The 26,272-nt window shown below is 35.4% G+C and overlaps 1 protein-coding gene and 1 long non-coding RNA gene across 2 annotated transcripts in view; one reads left to right on the top strand and one right to left on the bottom strand.

Moving 5' to 3' along the window:
- Positions 1-19,075, bottom strand: part of LOC141575937 (uncharacterized) — a 61,535-nt gene extending 42,460 nt beyond the window's left edge. The window contains exons 1-2 of the long non-coding RNA XR_012504045.1: positions 18,877-19,075; positions 18,439-18,493 (exon numbers count right to left, since the gene is read on the bottom strand). This is a non-coding gene — a long non-coding RNA (uncharacterized LOC141575937). The remainder of the gene's footprint in view (positions 1-18,438; positions 18,494-18,876) is intronic.
- CCDC152 (coiled-coil domain containing 152) lies at positions 1-26,197 on the top strand. The gene is made up of 8 exons (XM_045525072.2): positions 1-223; positions 1,937-2,042; positions 8,000-8,068; positions 13,711-13,775; positions 16,867-16,969; positions 23,529-23,656; positions 25,403-25,486; positions 26,048-26,197. Exons 1-8 carry the CDS (start codon positions 137-139, stop codon positions 26,195-26,197), a joined length of 792 nt encoding a protein of 263 aa, XP_045381028.2. The 5' UTR covers positions 1-136.
- Positions 26,198-26,272: the final 75 nt, after the last annotated feature.

Here is a 26,272-nt window from a genome sequence, read left to right on the forward strand (position 1 = left end):
GTGCAATGGAGCTCAAGTAGGTGCTCCATGAGCACAGTACAGAAACTTCAGTATTTGAGCTATCACCACTATTAGAATGCTTTAGATTTTGTTTGTTTATTTATTTTAACGCTATCTGCTCTTTACTAGTTTAAATATGAATCAAAGCAGCGAAGGATGTATGAAAAAGATTAGCAGTGTGAATCTTGACAAACTTATAAATGACTTCTCACAGATAGAAAAGGTATGTAAAGGTATCAAACAATTGTAGAATATAAGGAAAAGTGGAACAAATTTTGCCAGTGGAAGGAGTTGGGGAGAAAGAACAATGTACCCAAAAAATGAGCAAGGTAAAAATAATGGAAATGTATTTTACTAAGCCCCTTCTCTCTCATTTTTTAAATCTGTTTTTAAAATATATGTAGTTTTTGCTCACTTATACTAACACATCAAAATGCTTTGGGGGCAAAGGAACAAATAATTGTGATATACTTTTGCTAAAGTAAAAGAGAAAATACATATGTAAATGTCCAGGATGTCTATAAACCCAAGAATGGTTCAGTAAAAACTGAAGTAGACTCAGTTCTCCATCTCTTACCATTATGGCTAACTAATTTTTTTTAATCTTTTCTATTCTGTCTGTTCCCTTTTTCTTCTCTTTCACCTAAAAGCAGACCCATTTGAAGACCTCCTCCCCATCTCTGGGCATATTACATGGTAGACCGTACCCACAAATATTTATTAGTTTTTTTCCTCCCCTCCTCTGCCTGTGAGAGGAGTAGGAATAGCTGTTGAGAAATGTAGGACAAAGATTTGGGAAGTGGGTTTGTGAAATAAGAACAGAAGGGGGAATAATATCTACCTCTATTTTTCTGTCCTTATCGTTCTTCTCTATTTCTTCTTTTCCTCTGTACCATGTAGTATTGACATAATAAAATAATTTTCATGATGATGGGTATTCTGAGATAACATGAGCTTTTTTTTAAACAGTGAACTTGGGTTTTCTTAACCAAGTGATTCTTACCAAAATAAGAGGAGAAGGGAATAAAAATCACTTTGGTAGGAGAGGAATTGGTACAAAGTTTTTGGAGATTAATTTGGAAATATCTCATATTCTTATACACTTTAAATAAGAACTATTGTTCATTTCTTATATGATAATGGCATTATGATTGAATTCTTAAGAGTTTTATCTCTTGGAGATGTGTATAAATGATAATATTTATGGATGAAATAATATAATGTCAAGGAGTTACTTTGAGATAAATTCAGAACAGATGAAAATAGGGAAATTGAGAATGGTGAGAGGTATAGATGATACAAGACAGGTCATGAATTGATTTTTTTAAAGTGTTTTAAAGGTATGTGGCAGCTATTACATCACTCACAAAGATACCATAGAGATGTGTTCAAGACTACTTATTTTTTGTCTATAATGGCAAAGAACTGGGAACAACACAAATTTTCCTCAATAGGGAACTATTTAAATAAATTATATTCATGAATGAAACACAATGCAGCTATTAAAAAGAAAAAGGTAGACTTTTATGTACTTATATGACCGCAAGAAAATAGTACTCAGTGGAATATCCAAGGTGCAGAACAGAGTATAATATAACCCTTTCCTGTAGTTGTATAGTCATAAAATATTTTGGAAACATATATAAGAAATTGTTAACCGTAGGACTGAGGGTTGAATAGTTGCAAAGAAGGAGGTTCAAGTTAGTCTGATTTTTACTTTTCATAACTATTAGTCTGTTTTAACTTTTTACGAAATTACTGATTAAATTAAAAATTAATTTGGAAGTTGGCTTGTTTAAAAATATATGCCAGACTTAATTATTAGACTTTCAGGTATTAAATGGTTTGTATTTTCATTAGTCTTCATGTCCTTAGGTACAAAAATCAAAATAGCAGCATTGATGTGGTAATAATGTATATTCTGTTTCTTCTACAGAAAATAATAGAAACCAGTGGAAAGAACAATATACTGGATATGCAGTTGGAAAAAGCTAACTGTTTATTAAAAGTAATGCAGACAAAGGAGGTCGCAATTAAAGAAGGTTAGTTCTTTGCTGCCTGTAGAAATAGTAATTCCAATGAGTGTGCTTTTTGGTACAACAGTGATTTTACATTTGTGAAATATTTTAAGTTCACATAGAAAGTTCCAGACTATCATCTCATTTTATCCTTGATATGGCCCTGAACGACAGCTAGGACAGGTGTTATTACTCCACCTTGGCAATGAAGAAACATGCATGAAAGAAGATAACCTGTCTGAGCCCACTCAGCTGAGAAATGGCAAATCCAAGGCTCAGTCCAGGTCTTCAGATACATGGAAAAAGTACAGTTGACTTCCTGCCTTGTAATTACACCAGAAGAAATTTCAGAGGGGTCAAAATGTTAGTGTTAAAATGGGCTGTCCTAGGCTGAAGCTCTCCCCTCACTTTTCAGACATCCATGCCATGTGCTCTTCTCAGCTCCCAGCAGCCACCCTCCCCACTGCGGCTCCTTGCGCTGCAGATTTTCTGTGCACCCCTTGGCCCACAGGGAACCTGGGCGTCCAGCCTGGTAAGGTGCTGCCCATTGAGAAAGTAGCACTGTTCTGAGGCACAAAGGTCTAAAAGGACCCTCAGATGAACACACTGGCACCTCTGCCCCAGGCCTAGTAGTGCTGGGCTTCTTATGCAACCAGTTCTGGGCATCAGGAGAATGCCAGGTACAAAGAGAGCCTAAATTCTCTCAAGTTCATCAGAGATGGGCATGCTTTTCCAGAAGCATGTGTTGAATAGCATTGCCCTGGACCACTGACAACTGCCATGTTGGACCGATTCCATGCTCGGCACCTGGTCTGCGCTGTGCTGCAACGATGTTGCCTAGAACTAGGAGAAGTTCCCTGAAGGTGCACCTATGCCCGACATGGAAGCCCTGCTGCTCCAAGGGCCCCGCTGTATGTAGGGCACACCTCCTACTCCACTGCTTGTCCATCACAGCACTGCCCTCTGTGGGTTTCATCCATGAGGGTGTTTCCTCTAAACCTGCATGGAGGAACCGCCTGATGGCCAGGAAAATCCCCCTAGATGGATGCTAGTCCTGTCCATCCCAGCCTCCCCTTTCTTAGACCAAGGATGTTTACTAATAAAGTGCTGGGTATCAGAAAAAGAAAAAAAGAAGCCACATACATACAGCTCCTTGCTATGTCAACTGAGAGGGCATAGACTCAACAATACCCCGGTAGCAACAAGTGCACCTAGCATTGAGATCTTGGTTTCTAATACCACTTAATAATAAAAAGGAACTGATTGGCTGATTCTAAGACTAGGGCAAGAAATATATGAGATGAGCCTGAAGCATCTTGTAGGCTCAGAAAGTAAGAAAGTGCTCAAAAAGTAAAAAACTCCACAATGATGGGGGTTTGTCAAAGGGACACAGGAGGCAACTGAAAGAGTTCTCAGTGGCCAAAGCTGAAACAATCTGAGCAACAAAATAAAGTAGTATTAGATTGTAACCCAAAGTATGTAATAAATATCCAAGAGTCCATACTGATAAAAATAAATGAATAAATAAAGAAGTGAGGGCAAAGAGATCTATCTCTGCAGAATTCCAAATAACTTATTGATTTGCCCTCAAGGAAGTGTATCAGAACATCCCACTCATCAAGTGTGGGCTGTGTGTAGTGACTTTCTTCACTACAATGAAATGTACAATATGGAAAATGGGGTGGTGGAGAGCAGACAGTGGGGAAATCTGACTTACATGACCTAAGGCAGGTAATCAAGGCAACTTGATGTCATGTTGCAGGTAAGTACCCGTGGTATGATATGATGAAAATGGCACTTTACCTCTATAGTCTTCCTCCCCATGACCTCATCTAATGAAAGCATCAGACAAATTCACATAGAAGGATGTGCTACAAAATACCCAGCCAGTACACTGCAAAACTTTCAAGGTCATCAAAAATAAGAAAACTCTGAAAGGGGGACTCAAAGAAGACATGACAACTAAATGTAGTGTAGTATTGTGGATGGAATCAGAACTGAAAAAGGACATTAGGTAAAAATTAAGAAAATCAAAATATAGATTTTAGTTAATAATCATGTATCAACATTGGTTCGTTAATTGTAACAAACGTACCGTGCTAATGTAAGATGTTAATAATAGAGGAAACCAGATATAGGATATTTGGCAACTCTCTAATATCTTCCCAATTCTTCTGAACATCTAAAACTTCTAAAAACTAAAGTTAATTAAAGGTCAAAAAATAAAGCCACACATACACATAAAAACTAGAAGCGAATATAGAGCTTTTTGTTTTTATGTTTTTGAGAATGGATAAAGCCTTCCCAAGTATGACATCTATCAGTGGATAGCTGGTTAAATAAATTATGGTATATTTATTTAATGAAATACTATATAGCTGATTAAAAGTGATGTAGGTTTATATGATATAGGACAGTCACCAACATATAATAAAGGAAAACAACAATGTACACAATAGTATGTTATTTTGCACACACACAAACACCCTCTGCCCTATATATTTATGTATCTCTGGAAAGATAAACAGCATCCTGGTAACAGTTGCTTTGGTGGGAGGAAAACTGGTTAGTTTGAGGGCAGAGATTGGTGAGATACTCACTTTTCACTAAACTTGTGTCTCATGGGTATGTATTATTTGAAAAACATAAATCAAATACTTTTTTAAAATCCAATCATACTTATGCTAAATCTAATGGCCTTTTGCTGAGTAATACATACCAGAAATAAAAGAACAAGTGAGAATGATAACTTAGAAAGCAAAGTATGTACTAATTCACTTAGAGTGGAAGAACAACAATATATGATTGGACTCGTTCAACCTCAAAGAATGAGATCTTGATATTTTCTACACTTAATACCAATAAAGAATTTCTTTGCCACTTCAAGGTAGTAATAATATTGATATCAAGGACCAAATACTATTAAAAAAAATCCTTTTCATAATTGTATTTAATATTTCCAACTGCTTTATGAAATAAATGTTAATGTCCAAATTGCTAGTTAATGATAGAGCCTAAATTTGACCTCAAAATAATCACTGATTTACTAAATTATATCGTATAAGTGGTAGCTTAATATTCCTAGCTCTAGTTTTTAAGAACTGGATAGGATAGTATTCTTCAAATTACACTGTAAAGTCCAAAAGAAATGATAATGTAGGTAATGGCTTACAAAGAGAATTAAAAGCTATTATTCTAAAATAATGAATGGTATTTTACTTTATGAAGAATTAATTCCTAATTGAGCCAGTTTCCTTTGTTAAAAAATGCATTGAGAGAGCCACCTTGTGGTCTAATTGTGAAAATACATGTTTTTGAAACTTTTTATACTTTCAGTTTCAGGGTTCTGTTTTCAATTTGCCAATTCCTAAGGTACCATATTTCATAAATTTCTGAATTCATACCTCTAAAGGCACAAAGACAAGTGATGGCAGGGTCTATGCCTCCATTTTTAATTGTAGCAGCTAATTCAATAACATACATCAAGTAGGTGACGCCAAATATAATTTAACCATCATTCTGTTACTGGGAAATAGCAAAAGAAAAAAAAATGAATGGTGCGAACTTTGTCTGCATAGGTGGCAGGGAAGATAGAGAGGGAATGGGAAGGAGGAGAACTTTATACTTCAATAAAGCAAACTTCTGCAAAATACTTCCATTTCTATTAGTGTAGTTGAAAAAAATACATGGAGACTGAATGCAGGACCTCTACCTGAAAGGTGAAGTTTTGCCCTCTCCTCTCACAGTATTGTTTCTTCCATTTAGTCAATAAATACAAAAACTATTAAACATCTTTGAAATAGCCACCATATTAGATGCAAGGAATATAAAAAAAAATAAATAAAATAAAGATATCTTTACCTGAAAGATTTCACTGTCTAGTGTCAGAAACCACAGATAACTAAAATGCAATGTGAAAATAGGGAAAAGTGATGTATATGAATTATTACGGGACACAGAGGCAAGAAATAACAACAACAATAACAATGTTAAATATTTGTAAGTGAATTTAGAAAGTATATTTTTTCATTTGGTTGTCAGAACAGTCTAATATATGAGAATGGCAGCTTACCCAGAGTGTCATAGCTACAAAGTGAAAAAGAGAAAACTCTAATCCAGTTTCTCTTATTTCCTATTTCGTGGTTTCATCAGCATATCGTACAATTCCTGAGGAAGTATTAAGAATAGCAGGTTAAGAGCACAAGATTTGAAGTGTGAAAAACCAATGTTCAAGTCCATATCTTCCATATACTGTGGAATCTTTGGCAAGTAACCAGACCTCCGTGGGTGACTTTCTCCCTTTGTAAAATCACGGTAATGATACCAACTTGTCAGTATTAGTTTGAATGCTAATTGGGGTAGTATTTATAATGCACTTAGTGTAATACATGTATTATTCAGAATAAATATTCAATAATAGTGCTTTATTAGACCTAGACAACTTTTATTGTTAGATACAAATGTGGTATTTAATATTTAACCATCAAAACGGACGCCCAACTAGAATAGAAACTAGTCAGTATGTCACACTAGCGCATACTAGCTGAATATTGGCCATGGGCCTCTAAAACTGAAAGAAAGATAACAAGGTTCAGTATTTATTAGCTTTTAAGCCAGGCACATAAAAGTGAAATTGCCCTCAAACTTTAAAGTTATCTTTCTTTTTAAAAATATCAAGTTACTCTTTCAGGAAGTTCTCATCATTATATATTTAGCTAGTAACTTGTTTCTTAACCTTATAGTAAAAATGTGATAGCAATAATTATCACAGAGTCTCTGCAGTTCTGTTCTTGCCCTCTTTTCAGGGCTTTCAACCCACTCAACTTACTCTGAAGAAGTGCTCCTGCAATGGTCGTCTTGGTGGTAGTAAAGTAGTTAAAATCATAGATTTAGTGCTAGATTGCTGGGGTTCATGTTGTGCTCTACCACTTACTACTTATAAGTGTGACTTTGGACAATTTACTAAACTTCTGCATATCAAGTTCTTATGTAAAATGAGGCAAATACCAGAACCAATGTCATATGATTAAGAGGGTTAAATGATTTAATATTTGCCAAGCACTTAGAATAGCAATATAATACATTATTTTCACACCACAGTTTCTTACTTACCCCTTTTTTTTACTATGATATTGCCTATCAATCAATCACTCAACAAATATTTATGGAACGCCTGTTGGGGCCCACAAGTCTTCTAAGTACTAGGGAGAAATGATAAACAAGACAGAAAACAGTCCCCGCTACCCTGAAGCTTACAGTCACGTGGACTGCTTACAGTTATAGAAGTTTCCACCACTGTTGCTACCCATCAAAGGTGTAGCTGCTGGTGGTGATACCCAAGGGTATACTGAAAGCTTATAGGCTTATGTCAGGGCACTAATGCTTGCAAAGAAGACTCCATCTCCCATTATGTAATAAGTCATTGGCACCAAAGTTGCTGATGCCTTGTAACAAGACACACTTGAGTTTTTACTCCTCCTATTGCTACTCCCTTGCCTTGGACTCAGGCATGAGAACTAAGAGGACAGCTTGGAGGACAGAGGAAGAAAAGCACCATTTTCTCCCAAATGATACCTTCTCACCAGCTCTGGCTCGCTGTCTTGAAACAGAACTTAATGCATCTTGACCCTCTTTCCTTGGGATGTTCTTATATGGAAAATTCACTTGGATACATATCTCATACTTTTCCAGACATGTTCAAATAAGCCTTACTTTTAGGGCAGTGGTTGCTAAGGCACATGGGGGAGACCCCACCATACTGGAGTTATTGAGCCTTAGAAAACTCATTACTCAATCCTGGAATGCATTTGACTTAAAAAGTGATTAAGAAGTATTTATTATATAATTTACTTTGAGATACCTGGCTGTTTTATCATCTCATAATTGTCAATTAAACATTATTTTAAGTCTATTAACTTTGAGAGAATAATTCCAAAAAGAAAGCAAGTAATATTCAAATAAATTTATCTTTTATGTTTTAGAATGTGCTACTCTTCATAATATGATAAAAGGGCTACAACAGACCATTGAATATCAACATAACTTGAAAGGTAAGTTAGGGGAAAAAGTAAAATTAAAAAATATGATATATTTGAGCACCTTTAAGACTAGAGCGTTTTTACATCATCGACAGTAAATTTCTTTTAATCTGATCTTGTTGAATTCATTAGTTAAGGGCAGGACTCCTTACTGCTTAATAATACCTTCTGAGATTATTATGAAATAAGAAATGCCATGCTGAACAGAACATTCAGTCATATTCTGACAGGGACATCAGTCTTATAATTGATTAAAATAGCTGTTTTTAGTACTTTCAAAAGTTTAGAAGTATATTTATCTTCAGTAGTATTCTTGGTCTTTAATAACCCTGTGTTTAGTTTTGAAGGATGGATACTAGTAGTAGTTACATGATGAGTTTTCTGTTCAAACTTCAGTGATAGTTTATATTTAATTTTTGTCATAAACTAAGGCTATGTTTGTGTAAATGAAGCCAGTACATTCAGCTTATCTTATTTTTGCTAGTCATGCTAGCCCAGTAGGCCTACCATTGACAAAACTGACAAAGCAACCAAGTGTTTTCTCCTGCTGCTTTAGCTACCGTGCAGTGTTTGTGGGATTTTTCGCTGCTATATTGGAATTTAGACTAAATTGCCTTCAAGTCCTCTCCCAACATAAAACTCATAACAAGAATTTTCCATCTTAGTCCTCTACTTTTATCATAAAGAATCTACGTTACATATGTAGGTGAGATATAATAATGATTTTCTATGCTATTTAGTTGGTTTGTCATATTATTCCTTATTGTCTTTATAATGTTCTAATTGAGATTTATCTTTTTTTAAGAATTACTATTAGTTCTTAGTTTTTTCCCATTGCTTTACCTGAAAATATTTCCTCAAGTGTTGATAAAACAAATGTAGAAATTGTATCAGAAGACTTCACATTTACACTGTCAAACAACATCTGCAGTACCGAAGGGATTCATTTCCATATTAATACACCACTAAAAGCTGTTCTGGAGATCAAGAAGGGTAATAGATAGGGAACCATACCACCTCCAGTGTCTTTCCTTTTGGCTAATTCCTGTAGACGTCTGATCGCCATGTGCCATAGATTTTCACCTCGCTTGGTTCTAGCATTCTACTCATTTCTTCCCAGCATTCGATCCCCATCCCACACCTTGTCTTTCACTTTTCCATCTCGATGATGTCTCAGAACAACTTTTCCCTTCTCTGACTAAATACTAGCTGCATTTTTTTAAATGTATATGTTCATAACCCTTAACAGTCCTCATATTCTAGGATTCAAGTGATATTTAATTTCACTCTCTCCGGGATTTTGTTCAAATAAAACATCTATCAGAAACGTAATACTTTGAAATCCCAGGAAGTCAATTATAATTCAGTAATGAGTATATGAAGCATTGTTTCTTTGTAAAAGGATATCAAATGTTGACCAATAGTCAAGAATACCATCTTTTCACAGATATGGTTGTACACTTTTTTTTTTAATAAACCATTCCTAAAAATGGATATTCTATGTGCCTCTCAGGAAGGAAGCGTGACTCACTGATTTCGTTTTTCCCACGCTTCTGTAGGCCTTGGTTTGGGCAAAGTAATAGATGTGAACTACCTGTCTTTCACCCCCTTTCATCCGTTTGATTGTCGAAATTGTATGGTTAATTTGCTTATCGAGGCTGCACAGTGGTTACAAATGTCTGCCTCCCCAGCAACAATTTCCTCTTCTTAATAGAAATCTGATTTTTTTCTGATATTCATTCTTCATCCACGCAACTGTACACCTCAGGGAAAGCTAATTACACTCCAGCTCTGGAATAATTTTCCTTTCTTCCAAAAAAGCTGTGTTCCTCTGGTTGTTGATTAAGTCTGCATGTAATACCTGAAATTACAGACTTTTTGCTTCCAGCCTAAAAATTATGACAGCATTAAGGGCAGCAGGAAGAAGAGACTAAAAGGACATGGTTTCTTAACAGTATTATTGATCCAGTGAATCAGTTACCCTCTAGGCTCAAGAACTTCTTCAACCACTGTGAGAGAAATGACACCTCCCTTTACTCTCATCCATCAGTCGTTTCAGTAGAGGCTTATGAGCTTTGTAAAAGATGAGCCACTGAGATGGAGAAAGAAAACAATGGAATTCCTACTTGTGTTTATTTTTATCTAAAAATCAAGGCAAATAATTTGATTAAAATTTAATAATGAAATGTTATTCCTCACTCTTTCTGTATGTCAGTTATGCATCATTTATGATACACCAGGTTCCTCTTCTCCCAAGGAGAGTGGGAGTTATAAAACTGAACAGTTACATCTTTATTTTTCTCTCCAGTCACAGTATATTGACATGTGGTACAGTTTACATGTACCTGATTAAGAGAGTTTATATATTATATTATCTACTTAAAAATAAACTAATCCTTTCAAAATACAGTAACTTTAATAAATAAAACATGATTGACAATAATATTAATAGTACAAGCACAAGTCAACAATAAGAAAGTAGCAGAGCTGTCAATTCTACCCTTATACAAGTTCATCAGACATATTAAAAAGTTAAAAAGAATGAAAATCTATCATACCTAATGAAATGTTAGCCCATGGTGGCCAAGTAACTGCTTTGGGCCGAAAATTAATCTATAGCAAGACTATTTTCAAATGAATGTTTAGAAATGATTCCATCATTAAGTGATTTGGGGGCTGAAATGTGTCAACTTTAAGAATTCTCATCTGCACATTAAACTGGGCATAGGCATAGAAACACTAAGTTCAATAAAAATTCTTCAAACAATGATCAGTGATTCTGTGATTTTGAACCCTTTTGTTAAATGTTTGTTTGCTCAAAAATAAAAAAAAAACCCTTTGTTCAATTTATTATTGATAATTGATTGAACTATTCTTTAGATATAGGGGCATTTACTTAGACATACACTTAAATTTTCAAATTTTTGCTATCCTAAGTAATCTGTGATAAACATCCTTTAATATAAATTCCTGGGGTTTTTTGGCTGATGTCTTAGTAGAATTGCTTATTCAAAGTAGGAAATCACAACTTTGATGAAGTAAATCAAAGAACAGAATAAATAAAGAGATAGTCCATGATCATGGGTAGGAAGAGTCAATATGGTCAAGATGTCAGTTTTTCCCAATCTCACCTATAGATTCAGTGTGATCCCAATCAATATCCCAGCAAGTTATTTTGTGAACATTGACAGGGTCTGAATAATAGAACTTGGAATTATTGTTATCTAGGTCTAGTGCCATTCAACTCTGTACCTGGTCCCAGATGGGCACTGAACTCAAATCCTGACCTCTATCTCACGCTGGTTTCCAATTCCAGGCCTGACTCCATGCCTACTCCTGGTCTAATTTTAGCTCTGATCACCTTTAATGTCTGGCTTAGGTACAGATCCTGGCTCTATCTTGAATCCTCACCACACACTATACCAGGATTGGCTCTTTCCTGATCTAAGTATATACGATTTTCCTTAAAAAACTTAGAAGTTAGTAAGAGTGAGTGTAGAAAACTGTCAAGCACCACTCCTCTATCACCCCTTGTCAGGATAAGAGTTTTGGTTATATACAAAAAAATGTCAGTTATGTTAGGTGTGAAACAGTAGGGCAAAGTAAAGATGCAAAACTATATTTTAATTAATTTTACTTTTTAATTTAACTTGTACATGAAAAGGTATTATATAATTGCAACTATGGTTCTCAATAATGTTGCTGAAAGAGTAACCCCCCCCCTTTCTTTCTAGCTTAGGATAACACTCATCTCTTTAGACACCATTTTTGTTTCCCTCACCAATTCTGCAATAAAAAGTATACTAATCCTCAAATATAGATCAACCAAACCATATATTTGTTTTACATAAGTGCTACAGCTACTGAAGGCTATTGGAGAAAAATCATACACTGCAGACTCATATTAGTTTATGAGTCCCAGTTTCACCTATACCCTTAATTCATCCTGGCTTTTCAAATTTTCACTCTTTAATCTCTAACTTTAAATGTTTCTTTCTCTTTCAACCAACTTTGCTTTCTAGTTCATGGAAAAAATAAAAGCTGTCAGACATAAACTATCTCATTTCTTGTCGTCTACAACCCCTTTGGCCCACTGCACTTCCTCCAGTGTATTCATACCCAGACATAGCTTTACTTCCTTCCTCTTTAGCTTAGAAAAAAGAAAATCCTTCTTCATATCCAGAGTTAATTCCTCTACTTGGGTTTAAGTCTTGTCTCTCTTCCCTTCTCTATTCTGGGATGATGCATCTTCAATTGTACCTTCTTTTCTCTCTTCATTTCCCTCTTTCCTCTCAACATTTAAACAACTTGGATCTCTTCCGCCTTTTAAACAAACAAGAAGACAAAGTTTCCTTGATTTTGGATTTATCCTTTTCAATTACCCTCACTCTTCCCTTTTACAATCAAATCTCAAGAAAATAGGCTGCATTTACTATTTCCAGTTCCCCACCTTCACCTAGTATTCAACTTAGAACAATTGGGCATCTCCCAACATTTTCAGATTCAAATTTATTTCATTTGATCTTTTTATTGCATTTATTGCCATTGATTATAACGCCCCTTAACCTCTCTTCTTAGTAACACCCTCTTCTGCCTCTCTGGACATTTCTTAGTCTCCTTTATAGGGTAGGCTTCCTTTGGCCACCTCTAAATGTTTCTCAGGCTATGAGAAATGTTCTCCTAGACATTGCAGACATTTCAAATTTGGCATAATAAAGATCTAGGTACATCACTTCACTCCTAAAAGTTTTCCCTTTTTAATTTTTTCCCAAACTGATGAACATTTTTCAACTACCTAAATCAGAAACCTAGAAGGCAAAGGTTCCCCTTTCTCTTTTGCCTCTGCTATCCAATCAGTCACTAAGTCTCCTGGTAATTCTATCATCTAAATAGTTATCTTCATTTTCCTTGTGTCTTCTATTGTAACTGACCTAATTTTGGCTCCTGTTATTTCTTATTTGATCTATCATTACTAATATCCATTCCTCTAGGGTCAAAACCCTCCCATTCATCCTCTACACTGCCAGATAATATTTTTAACATATAAGTAATCATTTCACTTCACTGTTAAAATTCTTTGGTGACTCTGTAACCTATAAAACAAAATTCAAAGTCATCCACATAGAATATGTATACCTCCTATTAAGGTATGTCCCCAACCTATTTAACACATTCTCATCACAGTTTACACTCCAACAATACTGAGCTTGAATTGCAATTTTCCGAAACGTGCTATATTCTCTCAAGCCCAAAGTCTTCTGTGCAGTTTTTTATATCTGGAATGCACTCCTCCAACTTATTTAAGTCTCAACTCAAGTGGTTCCTCTTCTATAAAACCTTTCCTGACTTCAAGTTGACCTAAGCTTTTCCTTCATAGCTCCCACCATATTTCAGACACACTGCCATTACTAAGGAATTATCATAGCGTATCATAACTCACACATCTATCTCACCACTAGGCTGTAAGTTCTTTGAAGAGCAATAATTTTTTTTATTTCAGCATTCTGAATGTCATGCACAGAGCCTAGTGTGTAGTAGATGCTGTATGCATGTGTTGAATACTTACATGAATGGAAACTTGGAATGTTAAACATATTGCCATATTAATTAAAAAGCACTATATATTGGGATACTCTTTGATGATTTTTACACAGGTGAAAATGAACAACTAAAAAGAAATGCTGATCTTATGAAAGAAAAGTTAAAATCTCAAGAAAAGGTGAGTTTATGGGTCTTTATATTCAATCAATTCCTTGTGGAGCATTTGTCTTCTCAAATTAGAAAAAAAAAGTACTTTTTCCATTAATAAAGACAGACAACATTTTTAGAATAAATATATATGGGGGGGTGCCAGAATTTTTAGAAATAAATTTTTTTTAGAAAATACAAGTTTTGAGGATCCTAGGCGTTTTGCAGACTATAATACACTAATATATCACTTGCATTACCTTTTCTTTCCAACAAAGAGGGATGCCACTATTTTGCTACATATTTTTGAATTATGTTAATAGAGTTTTCACTGTAGTGTATACTCTATTAATTAGCACTTAAATTTTTTTTTTACAATAAAGTGAATGAGTCTTCAATTTTTATGATTTGAGTAATCTATTGCAATTTTATGGCACCATCCAAATGAAGAGAGCATTTTATGTGGATCACCAATTAATTTTCTCCCAAGGGCCAACATACCCTCTGCTACTTTTTTCTTTTCTTCTGTAAAAACAGTGTAGTGATGGCAATTATAGAACATAAAACATAGTGCCTAGAACATAAAAGGTACTCAATAAATGTAAGTTCCCATCCCTCTGCCCTTTGGGAGGTTTATTATGCTAATTTTTCTCACCTCCCAAGAGCCAATATGTCAAACTCTGACAGACCTAAGATATCCAAAACTCAACTTGGATCTGTATTCAGCTTAGAACTTCAGCTTGAAGGATTATCTCTAAATTCAGTCTGGTTCTTCACTAGAGGACCCTCTGAAGAAACACAATTTAATTCTGTAACCCTGCCAGGGCTTCTGGGTAATACTCAGGAGTAATGAATAGCATCTGACTGTGCTTTCAGAAAATTTAGCTTCTCTTCACCAATTCTGAGATAATTTAAATGTCTCTGGATTATATCCCATCCTTTATTTTTCCATCCTTTTCATATCTTGCCTCTAGAGTTTAACAGTAGATGGTGAAGTCAGGGTATAATTGGGACAGAAAGAAAGGGGAAATTTTTGCCTCCTTTCTCTTCTAAAATGTCAAGCTATAGAATACTGCTTTGTCTAGAATGTAAGAATTTTCAGAGGGATGGAAATTAAAAATACCATAACGCAAGATTCTGAACTTCTTAAGTAACTGCTGTCCAAAGCAAACTAAAGATTATCTCAATCCAATGAAAATTCTCTAGTACAAACCCTCCATGCACGTCCAAAATAAATGAAGAACCACTCCCTAAAAACAAACTTAGGAGTTACTTAATGGCTGTATATATGGGCCTGGGAGAAGTTTTGTAACTTGTATACAAAGAATTCTTAAGTTTTATAGAAACAAAAATATAATCAATGCTGTCCCTTAGAATTTAAAATTCCCAGAAGGCAAATGAAAAGAAGGCAACCAAGAATAACTTGTTGGGAACTTGTCCTCTTAGAATGAAAGGATTGGACTCCTAGGGGCTGGCACAGGCTAAACTGTGGGGAGAAGGACCTAGTGAGATACATCCTGGACCCAGCTCAGACACTTAGGATAGCCTTCATGCCTGGAGGCTGGGGTGAAAATCCTGGGTCCTACCAAGTTAATGGAAACATTCCACTTTAGTGGTGGCATCTTCAAGTGGCAAAGTCATCGGGGAGCAAAAAGATACATAGATTTGTCTCTTGTGGTTTCCCAGAGCAGCAACGGCTTTGTGAACCCATCTGAATCAGAAGTAGTTTATGAAAGTCACTCTGCAGTTTCCCATCTAGAAATCTAGATACATGTGTATGAAAAATAGCAATTTATGAAATTCACCCTCTTTAGTTACCTGCCCAGTTTTAATCAACGGTGATTGTTGGATAGTTTCAGCCATTCCTGCAAGTTTCCTGGCAAAATAAGTAGCACAAGTGGGAATCCTGACTATATCCCCTTGAATTTATGATAATCTAGAGGAATGGACCTTTATTTTTCATTATAGCTGCCTAAACCAGTGAATCTTGATTTTTTTTAACTCCTCAATACCTGAATATACTAAATATATATATTAAAAGCTGTGAACCCTCTCAGAAAAATGCTCAAAAGCACACACACATGCTCACACATGTGTGTGTGTATATATAATGTTGCATACAACATTCAGGAGTTTAATGGACACTGGAAAACTCATTCACTGGGTTTAGGCTAAGAACCTTTGATTTGTATAATTCTTATTGGTACTCTCATTCATTCAAAAAAATATATATCAAGAGATACACACTAAGAGTTAGGAATACAATAGTGAGTAAAAACAAAGTCCCTGCTTTTACAGTGTTTAGAAAATTTTCTGGACCTCTTGCCTTCATCATTGTCTCTTTTTTCCTGCTATCCTACTTCACTTTTATTCTTCCTGCTTTCCTTTTCTCCTACCTACATCTTAGTTCTGTGAGTGGTTTCTCTATGTAGAAACACTCCTCCGGAAAAATTATAAGTTTTATCTTTGGAGCATTTCTCTTTCAACGCCTCTCTCAATGCCCTCTCCATATTAGTGTAATAAATCACTTCTATGATTCAGCAACCTAAGAAACTCATCTCAGGCAGCTGTTAAGCAAGTCTCAAATCCCAAATCCATCCTTCCTTAGCTTCCTTCTCATAAAGCTAACTCTTATCATGGGTAATGCTTAACCTTCTGGGAATCAGGGATATTTATATAATTTTCAAAAAGAGTGATTCAGGCCATATTCAAAGGAATTCATCCTACATTAGGGTAAGCTTGCTGGCTATCAAACAGTAACTAAAATTGGCTCTGAAGTATAGTTTCGGCTTTTTTTTTTTTTTGACATGTTTTAATGCTGTCATAGCATTTATTCATACAATTAAACAAAATATTTTGAGTATCTATGATATGCTATGACATGGTGTTGAGTGTTCAGGAGGCAAAGATTTAAAAAACCATTGTCTCTAGATGGTCTCTATCTACTTGAACCAGAAATTAGCCCTTCTCAAAGCTGGTCATTCAAACAATGAACACTATCTTTCTGCTCTACATATGATTACATATCAAAAATTAATATAACCTTTGAAAATTTCATTTCACTAATAAAAGTCATGTATACACATTTAAATTGAATAATGAATATATATTTTAATCTTTAGGAATATAAGAATAATATTACCAAACTTATGAGTGAAATGAAAATCAAAGAGGAGGGATATAAGATAGAAATAGCAAAACTTTATCAAGATATGCAGAAAAAAGGTAAGCTTTTTATTTTTAACTTACTGAATTCTAAGATATCATAAAATAATTTACATGCATATATAAACTTTTTTTCAGTAATTGCCAGTATTCATGAATAAACATTGCCATGACACACTTGAATTTAGGTTTTGTACCTTTCTATAAATTTATAGAAATAAAGTGATATATATATTTATAGTGATATAAATTCTAATATTTATAAGTTGGATTCATGGAGTTTGCACTTAATATTATTTAATGTGAAACAGTTAATATCCTTGTAAAATTAATATGAACTGTATCATTAATAACTTTGATATTTATATACTCAGCATATTGAATATGATTCACTAATGAAATTCTCCCTTCAGGGAAGTAGGTCTCATGAACTTACATTATCTGGTTTCATAAAGGTATTAAAAACCTTTCCTAATGAGCCTAGATGCACACTTTATACAAAAATTAACTTGAAATAGATGATAGGTCTGAATGTAAACCTACATCTATAAAACTGCTAGAAGAAATCATAGAAGATAATCTTTGTGACCTTGAGATAGATACAACTTCTTAGAAAGAAACAAAAAACAAACAATAAAGGAAAAAATTCTACATTGAATTTCATCAAAATTATTAACTTCTGTCCTTCAACACTGTTAAAGTGAAAAGACAGGCCACAGACCAGGAGATACTACTAATAAATGCATAGCTGATAAAAGGCTCATATCCAATATCTATGAAGAACTCTTACAACTCAACAATAAGAAGTCAATCCAATAAAGAAATGGGCAAAACATTTGGACTCTCCCCCAGAGATCTACAGATGGAAAATAAGCACATGAAAACATGTTCAACATAAGTGGTTAGTAGGGAACTACAAATTAAAACTGCAATGAGATACCACTTTGCACCTTTGAAAACTGCTAATATCTTTAAAAACTATCAATACTAAGTGTTGGTGAGGGTGTGGAGCAATTGGAATTTTCATACATTACTGACGGGACTAAAAATTATGCAGTCACTTTAGAAAAGAGTTTTGTAATTTCTTTGGGTCCTCTGAGAAGCAGATGCTTATACAGAATTAGACATTCAAGGGATTTGCTAAAGAAAACATTTGTGAGGGTACATAGGGAGGGAAATGGGAGAGACTAGGTAAGCTGCCAGCCTATGATACAGGTCTAATCTCTGAAGAAGAGAACAAAGCAAGGTGTGTTGGGCAGAAATCTTAGACTGTGATACATTTATAAGAAGGTTTAAGCAAAGGTGAGCCAAATTTGGCCATCAATTGACTTCTGCAACCCTCAGGAATAAGACCACCTTAGTATTACTGCCAGGTCCTGTCATTGGCTACGAGCAGCTCTTGGAAATCATGACCTCAGCTTAAATATGGTCATAAAGACAGTGAGTCAATTATGTTCCCTGAAGTTGGAGATCTGAAAGATGCATTTTCATGGCCACAACAGTCCACTGTTTGTTTATACTTCACTTACCTTCTTCTCCATATGAGTTCAGGTAGCAAGTTCCCCATGGTTCCTGTGGATGTTTCTTCCTCAGGAGAAACACAGAAGAGGGATTGTTGAAGTGTTCTTCCTCCTAGGGACCTAATCATGTATTTTCAGCCAACAGGCTCTAGACCAAAAACTTGGTTCAGGTTTGGGAACTGAGTGAAGGATAATAATGTACCCTCAGCCTCCTATTCCTCCATTCTTGATTTTTTTGTAGTAGGTGTTAAGCAACATTGGCTGCTAACCTATTATCTCTACAACTCTCGAAAGTTAAGCCCCTTTGGCTGTGCTCTGACTTTCCTGGTCTTCTGATAATTGTGGCCTGAGGGCTTTTGGCAGTTAAGCACCATCACCTGGCTTCTATAACTTGGTGGGGGTGGGGCACCATTCCCAGGATATTAATGAACCCAACTTTATAAGTACCTCTTGTCAGCCCTAGCTTGCTGGTACTGGTTTGCCTCTACCAGCACACTCCTGGTGGCTTTGGTTAGTAGTGTTGTCAGCCGAGGGAGGCTGAAGAGGGATTTGAGGAGGTGAGCTGCCCAGCTGGAAGAAGGCGCGAGGAGCTGACATAATGTGCGAGGAGCCGACATGGGGCAAAACAGTACTTTATTGCAGTACAAGCGGGTGGCGCACGTGCCTCAGGTGTACGCACTTGTCCTTTTATAACGTTAGTGGAGCATGCGTAGTGTTCATAATGCTGACTCACGCTACTGGCGCATGCGTAGTGTTCATAATGCGTAGCCATGCTACTGGCGCATGTGTACACTTAGCTCTTAGAAGGTGCAAGCTATTGTGAACTTTGGCCTGGGCCCCACGGCCTACTTAAGGCTGCTGACAAGTGTCTTCTGAGCCCTCCTAGGGAACATAATTTTTTGGTGCATTTTCTTGCCTCACGTAATATATCTGCTCAAACATGCTAAATTTCCAGAGCCTCCTTACGCCTTTCTCTGTTAGCTGCCAGGGCTTCTTGGGTGTTCCCACTTCACTCACCTTTGGCCATTGCTTTCTCTAGAGGTCTAGGTCCACTCTAATAGTTTGTTTCATCTCCTGGGTCTTTGTGAGGGTGTTATGTCCCCTTTCCCTAAAGTGTATCTTCAAGGCAATGAATTCTTGCTTACCTAGTCTTACTTTCAGTCTTCTTTCATCCAGCACCCTCAAAGTCCATTCTTAAGGGTATTCACATGGCTCTTTCCAGTACAACCTGGCTGCTACATGCAGCTCCTTGGGGTATTATAACTTCCCCCCTTTTATCAGCCCCAGCACTCCCCCAGCCAGGATTAACCCAGGGATTTAACCCTAATTATAAGCCTAGCAGCCCAAGAGGAGGTAGGGACAGCTTCTGAGAGGAGCCTCTGTAGCATCTTTTATCACAGGGTAAGTACTAGCTCTTACTAGAAAAGAGTAGGTCCCCTCTGCAAATTTTGAGCATTTAGGAGAGTTGTCAAAGCCAGCATCCTCACAAGCGTTCCTGTCCTATTTTTCAGGATCTTAGGCGGTCCCAGGCAGGACCCTGATTTTAGAATAGCAGACCTGTTTTGGCTGAGCATTTAAACATCTCTGGAGTTCTGCAACTTTAACGATTAGATTCTCTGTTGCTCAGCTGTATCTGCTCTTCCACTAGAGTTGGTAAGAGCCTGTTTGTAAGCTACCAAAGAGTCCCTCTGGCTCTCACACCCATTCTGTAAATCTGTAACTTCTTGTTAACAGTTCTCAGTTTCTCATTATTCCTCAGTAGAACGTCAGTTTAATTTAGCAGTAACTAAACCAACTCTACTGTCTTTGTGGGTGTTGTTTCCCTTTATCTTTCGAATGCCTGAATTATTGTACCTGCAAAGCATTCACCTCCACCAGAACATTTCCCCCAGATTACTTCTGATAAAATCTTTAGCAATCAGACCCCCACTGTGTACTAGGAACTACCAGTAATCCACATACTAAGGATGGTGTCCTTATTTCTCACAAAATGGGAAGTGCCCCAATCATATCTGTTTTCTTGTGCTAGTTCAGGTCCTCTATAGAGACACCAGATGGGAGTAGACATTCAAGAAATTTATTGGACAAAATGCTTATGAAGGGAAATGGTAAGGAAGCCAGAGAAAGCTGGGTTAACCTTCACCCCGCATGCAAGTCCAACACCTGTGAAGGCAAGGAAAGAAGGTTGGGTAGAAAAACCTTAGACTGCAATGCAGTTCTAAGAAAATTTAAGCACAACTAGTGATTAGCCTTGATACAAATTGTCCTGTGAAGAGTTCCACGTGTCCCAGGACATGCGGTCCTCCTCAGTATTCCAGCCCCACCCTGTCATAGACTGGTTGTAGCCCATGGAAGCAAGGCATCATCTCCAAAGCAGTAATGAATTTCAGTGTGCAGCAGCTGGACACACTGGTCAGTTAGGCTCTCTGCAGTCAGAGATCTGAGAGTTTTCTTTTCATGACCACCTCATAACACATACCATATGACCCAGCAATCCCACTCCTAGGTATTTGCTCAAGAGAAATGAAAATATACATCTACACAGAGAGCTGCACATGTATGTTTATTGCAACCTTATTCATAATGGTCCCAAACTGGAATCAAGCAAATCCATTAACTGGTTAATAAACAAAGCATGATATATGTATAAGAATAGTAAATCACTCAGCAATAAAAGGAAACAAACAGATACATGAACAATGTGATCATTTCAAAAGCATTGTATTAAAAGAAGCCAGACCCAAAAGGCCACATACTATTTGATTCTGATTATATGACATTCGAGAAAAGGAAAAATTATGACAAAAATCAAATAAATATTTTCCAGTGCATGGGGTTAGGAACTGATGGGGAAAGGGCATAAGGGCTCTTGGAGATGCTGAAAAAATTCTATTCCTTGCTTGTGGTGATGGTTAAGTGATTGTATACAGTTAGATGATTGTATATGTTTGTCAGAACTCATCTAACTGTATACCTCAGATGGGATTTTGGTGTATATAGATAATACCTGGGTAAACATGACTTTAAAAATAAAATAGCCTAAACAAGGTCAACTATAAAAATTTTAAAAGAAAATAAATACAAATCCAGTTATGAACCAAATAATGGTATTATCAAATATGGAATTTATTATTGTGATTAATATAATCAATGAATAATAGGACTTGTTGGGGATTTTTGATGAAGAAATGAGGGAATCTGGTGGGAGCTGAAGAAGCTGTGAAATTAAATGCTTCTCTATATCAATAAGAAGATACAGTGATCAGTGACAACTTATGTGAACTGCAACATTGTCTCATGTCTCACTATACACAAGGATCTTCAGAACAGAAAATAATAGCTCCTGGTTTGGTGAGCCAGAAGGCCAGCATGTGTGAGCTCGCAACATTACCTAACATCTCACACTGACCTTCAGAACAAATTCGTTGCTGCTTTACTTCTACTTCTCAAATCTTATACAGATTTCTCTTACGGCCAGCTCTAACCTGGAACCATACAGGTTCTGAGAAATGTAGTCCTAATGTAATTAAGTTAACATAACACAAAGCCATCAAAGATAGGAAGACTAAATGGAGTTAAAATGTAAGATTTTCATGATGTCTGTAAAGTGGTAAAATTATTAGTTTTATTACATTCTAACAAGTCAAGTATGCATGTTTAATCACTAAGGTAATCATTAAAGAAAGAATAAGGGAATATTTATCAAACTAATAACTATCAAGGTAATGAAAAGAAAAAAGAATAAAAATAGATATGCGGTCCAAATTAAGGCAAGAAAAAGAGAGGGAAAAATGGAATAGAACGAAAAAATAAGTAAATAATAAACTGGTAGACTTAACCCCAAATATATTAATAAATGCATTAAATGTAATGACTAAATGTTCCAATTAAAAGATTGTCATAATGGATAAAAATTAAAATCTTATAATAAGCTACTTTCAAAAAACATATCTAAAATATAAAGATACAGAAAAATTTAAAAGATGGAAAAGATATACCACGCAAATGGTAACCAACACAAAGCTGGCATAACTATGCTAATGTGGAGCAAAGTATACTTCAGTTCAAGAAGCAACGCTAAAGATAAAGATGGAATTTCAGTAATGATAAAATGTTCAATTCACCAGGTAGATATAACAACAATTCTAAATTTATATGTACCAAATAACAGAGCTTTAAATATATGAAGCAAAATTGGCAGAACTAGTAGGAGAAACAGACAAATCTACAATCATACTGAAAAAAATTAATATATATTTTTATCGTGGAAAAAAAAGTATGCACAAACAAAATCACTAATAACATAGACTTTTAAACAACAAAATTAACAAACTGGTACTATTTGATATAAATAAACCATTATACCCTATAAATGAATGCAGAATGCACATTATTTTTAAGAGTTCATGAATCATTCAAGAAAGTTGACTATATTTTGAAAAAGGCAAATCTCAACATAATTTCAAAGGTCTGAAATTATAGACTAAGTTCTTTGACCACACTGCAATTAAGATAAAGTTGGTAAAATACAGATAACTGGAAAATGCCTGTATGTTTAAAAATTATTGATCAAAGTAGAGATCCCAAAGAAAGTTAGAAAGTATTTTGAACTTAATTACACAGAAAACATTACATATCAAAACTTGTGAGGCACAAATAAGGCTATATTTATGGGTAAATTTATAACCTTATATACAAATATTGGAAAATGTTAAAAATCAATTATTTAAATATTGTATTAAGAAGTTAGGAGTTATCTAGTAATTTGAGGCCCTCTGTACCTAGAAGTGCAGGCTCTGTGTCCTTCTTTAACCATTAAATATCGTATTTATTTTCTAGGCATTTAAAGAATATTATTCTCTAGATGTTTGAGTACAAATTAGTTTATTCATTCAAAAGCATTCAATGGGCGACCTTTGTGTTTCAAGCATGTTCCAGGAGCTTGTCAAAAAATATATAAAAGCTACCCTGTGTGTAAAGTTTCTAAAATACATGTTTTTATTAATAAAATGCACTGTCTTGTAGATTGTTTAAAATATTAAAAAACATAAGTCTATAAGATTTTTGAAATGTTAAAATGAATTTATTTTTTTATTCAGCTGAATTAAGTGAAGAAAAGAATAAAGAACTGATAGAGAAAAAGGAGGTGGAAATATCAGAGTTAAATGCAAAGTTAAGAACTCAAGAAAAGGAAAAACAAAGTGAAATAATCAAACTACAGCTAGAAGTAAGTGTTTAAGCCTCTGCTAAATTTGAGGATGCATCCTTTACTCTAGGCCATACTTTGCCTACTTGTCATCAGAGTGAGATAAATTTCAGGATTAGACACAATCCTGTGAGAGGGCTTCACACACACTCATTCCTCATCACATGCAACACTCAGGCCCTGTACAACTGTTAGCTACTCTGCCCTTCAGCACTTGGCCTCAAGGTGGGACTCTTCAGTCGTTCAAAATGTCCTGGTTTCCAGAGAGGGTATTGTTTCCTCTGAGAGCGAAAACGGATAACTCAGGGGTTACCTGCATTTCCAGCTGAGTCTACTGTTCCAGCAGTGGGGAGAGTATTCCTTATCCTTAACATTACTCTCTCCTCAGCAGAAATTGTGGAACCCCAGTGAACCAATTGGAAATTTATTTTTTCTTTATTTGAAATAAAAGAGACAAAGTTGTTGCTAATAAATTTTAAATATATATCATAGAGGCAGACAAACAAGATTTTTTTAAGGGACTTTCAATAGGGCATCCCAAAGGCTGAAGTTCTTGGGTCCAAAGCCTTTTCAGTTGGTTGCTTAATCAGATGTCAGAATCTCAAAGACATTGATATTTTGACAATATATTTGTCCTTTAAATTTTTTTTCTAGATTCTCCCAATCTCCCTGTCCGTCATTCTTTCATCACTTCAGTTTGACTCCCACTTTACCTTATGTTGTCAGGATTTACCTACTTGGTTAACTTACCTTTCCTGTCCTTTAAAGTTTGATCTCCCTGGGGTGTTTGATGAGGCACCATGTTGAAGATTGTATAATCAATGAGCAAAAGGGAACTGATGTTGACTTTCGAGGCTCTTTGCTGTTGTTACTGCCTTCTGGTCAAGGGTACCCACAAACCACAGAGAGGGCTAGATGGCCAACTAAAGATACAATACGCTGTGTTTCAAGATTGACCATCAACTTCTAATCCATGGCCTGGGAGTGTGCATTTGTTTATCATCCTTGCCCCTCACTGGTTTAACCCAAGTTTGTTGTTTGGTAAACAAAACTCTTCTTGCTCTTTATTTTCATTGTATCTATTTCTCTCCCCACACCAGAACACAATCTCACAGTTTATTTTTAGTCCACAATGAGGCTACACTAAACACAAAAGAATAAATTATAATGGAGGATTTTGCAAAAAAAAAAAAAAAAAGACCTTTAAGAATGGCCTATGAGAATTTTTAAACCTGATTCAGTTTAATGTCAAACCAAGAAGAGTTCAAATTAAATCAAGAAAATCATATCCAAATTCTACTATTTAGCCTCAAAGTTTCTGCAGAAGGGTATGTAAGTTTTCTCCCATGACTGTTGATTACACTTACTTTCTTTACAAAGTACACTCAGTAACATGAAAATATTTGTATCTATTTTCAAGTTAACTAGATTCTCAACCCTAGTTAACTAGATTCTTAACCCTGCATGAGGAAATCAGCTGAGGTCTTGAGAAAAACATGATGCTGACCCCACCCCAGAATCTCTCTGTAGTGTCTGGGTGTTTGGTCCTTTTAAAAAGCTTCCCATGTAGTTTTAAATGTAGCTACAGTTAATCTTGTTTGGGTGTGCTTTATTCTTTAAGACTTTTCTGTCTTCTGTTTTACAGTGAATGCACTTAAATTATAGATTATATGTCTGAGGATATAATGGATTATATTTACAGAAACAGTTGTTTCTAATTGTTTAGCTAGAATGTTCGCAATAACTTTCTTTTTAAACTTGATTCAGTTTGATGCCAAACTAGCAAGAGTTCAAACTACATCAAAATCATATGCAGCTTCTACTGTTCTGCCACACAGCATCTACAGGAGGGTATGTGAGTTTTTCTTCCATGGGTATTGTTTAAAAAATAAATTCTTAGTGTGTTTCCATAAAAGTTATCTAATATTTACTAATATACTTAACAGTTTTCCTTAAAATATGTCTGTCACATAACCAGAAAGCTATTCGATTTTCAATAATCTTTAAAAGTCACTTTCAGTTTAAACTAGTAAATCTTAGTAGTAAATTAAAATATTACAGAAGTTCTGACTTTTTGGGTCATCTTAGGAATTCCATAATATATTTTGAATTAAGGCTGACTTACTATTCTGAAGTTACTTAAGCACCCAAATAGATTTCTTTTTGTTCATCTCCTTTATTTATGGTTTATAATTTCAAGCTAATAGGGAGAAGGGAACAAACTAAAACAAATGGTGCTAATGTGTATTTTTGTATCCTTATACCAGTTTTACCCTATTGAGTCCTACAAAACTAAAATTATACACCTTTCAAAAGAAGGTGTCTTTTTTAATACCTGCTTCTACTTTAAAAAGCATAGTTTTTGCTGTTGTTTTCTGAACTGCAATAACAACATTTTTCTGCTCCATTTAGAAGCTTCAACATCTTCAAGAAGAAAAAAACAAGGAGATTGCGACTCTTCGTAATACCATTCATGATTTAGAACAACGCCTCTCTGTCAGCAAAGATTCTCAACTTAAATTTGTTGGCAAAGATTCTCAGTTTAAGCGTAGACGGTTTTGAGCACAGAAGTAAATTCACTAGTTGCTATTTAATTTCTTTAAAAGCAGCTGGAAATTAATTTCTATTGTCAATATA

The sequence above is a fragment of the Camelus bactrianus genome, chromosome 3, assembly GCF_048773025.1.
Source record: "Camelus bactrianus isolate YW-2024 breed Bactrian camel chromosome 3, ASM4877302v1, whole genome shotgun sequence".
Classification (NCBI taxonomy): domain Eukaryota; kingdom Metazoa; phylum Chordata; class Mammalia; order Artiodactyla; family Camelidae; genus Camelus; species Camelus bactrianus.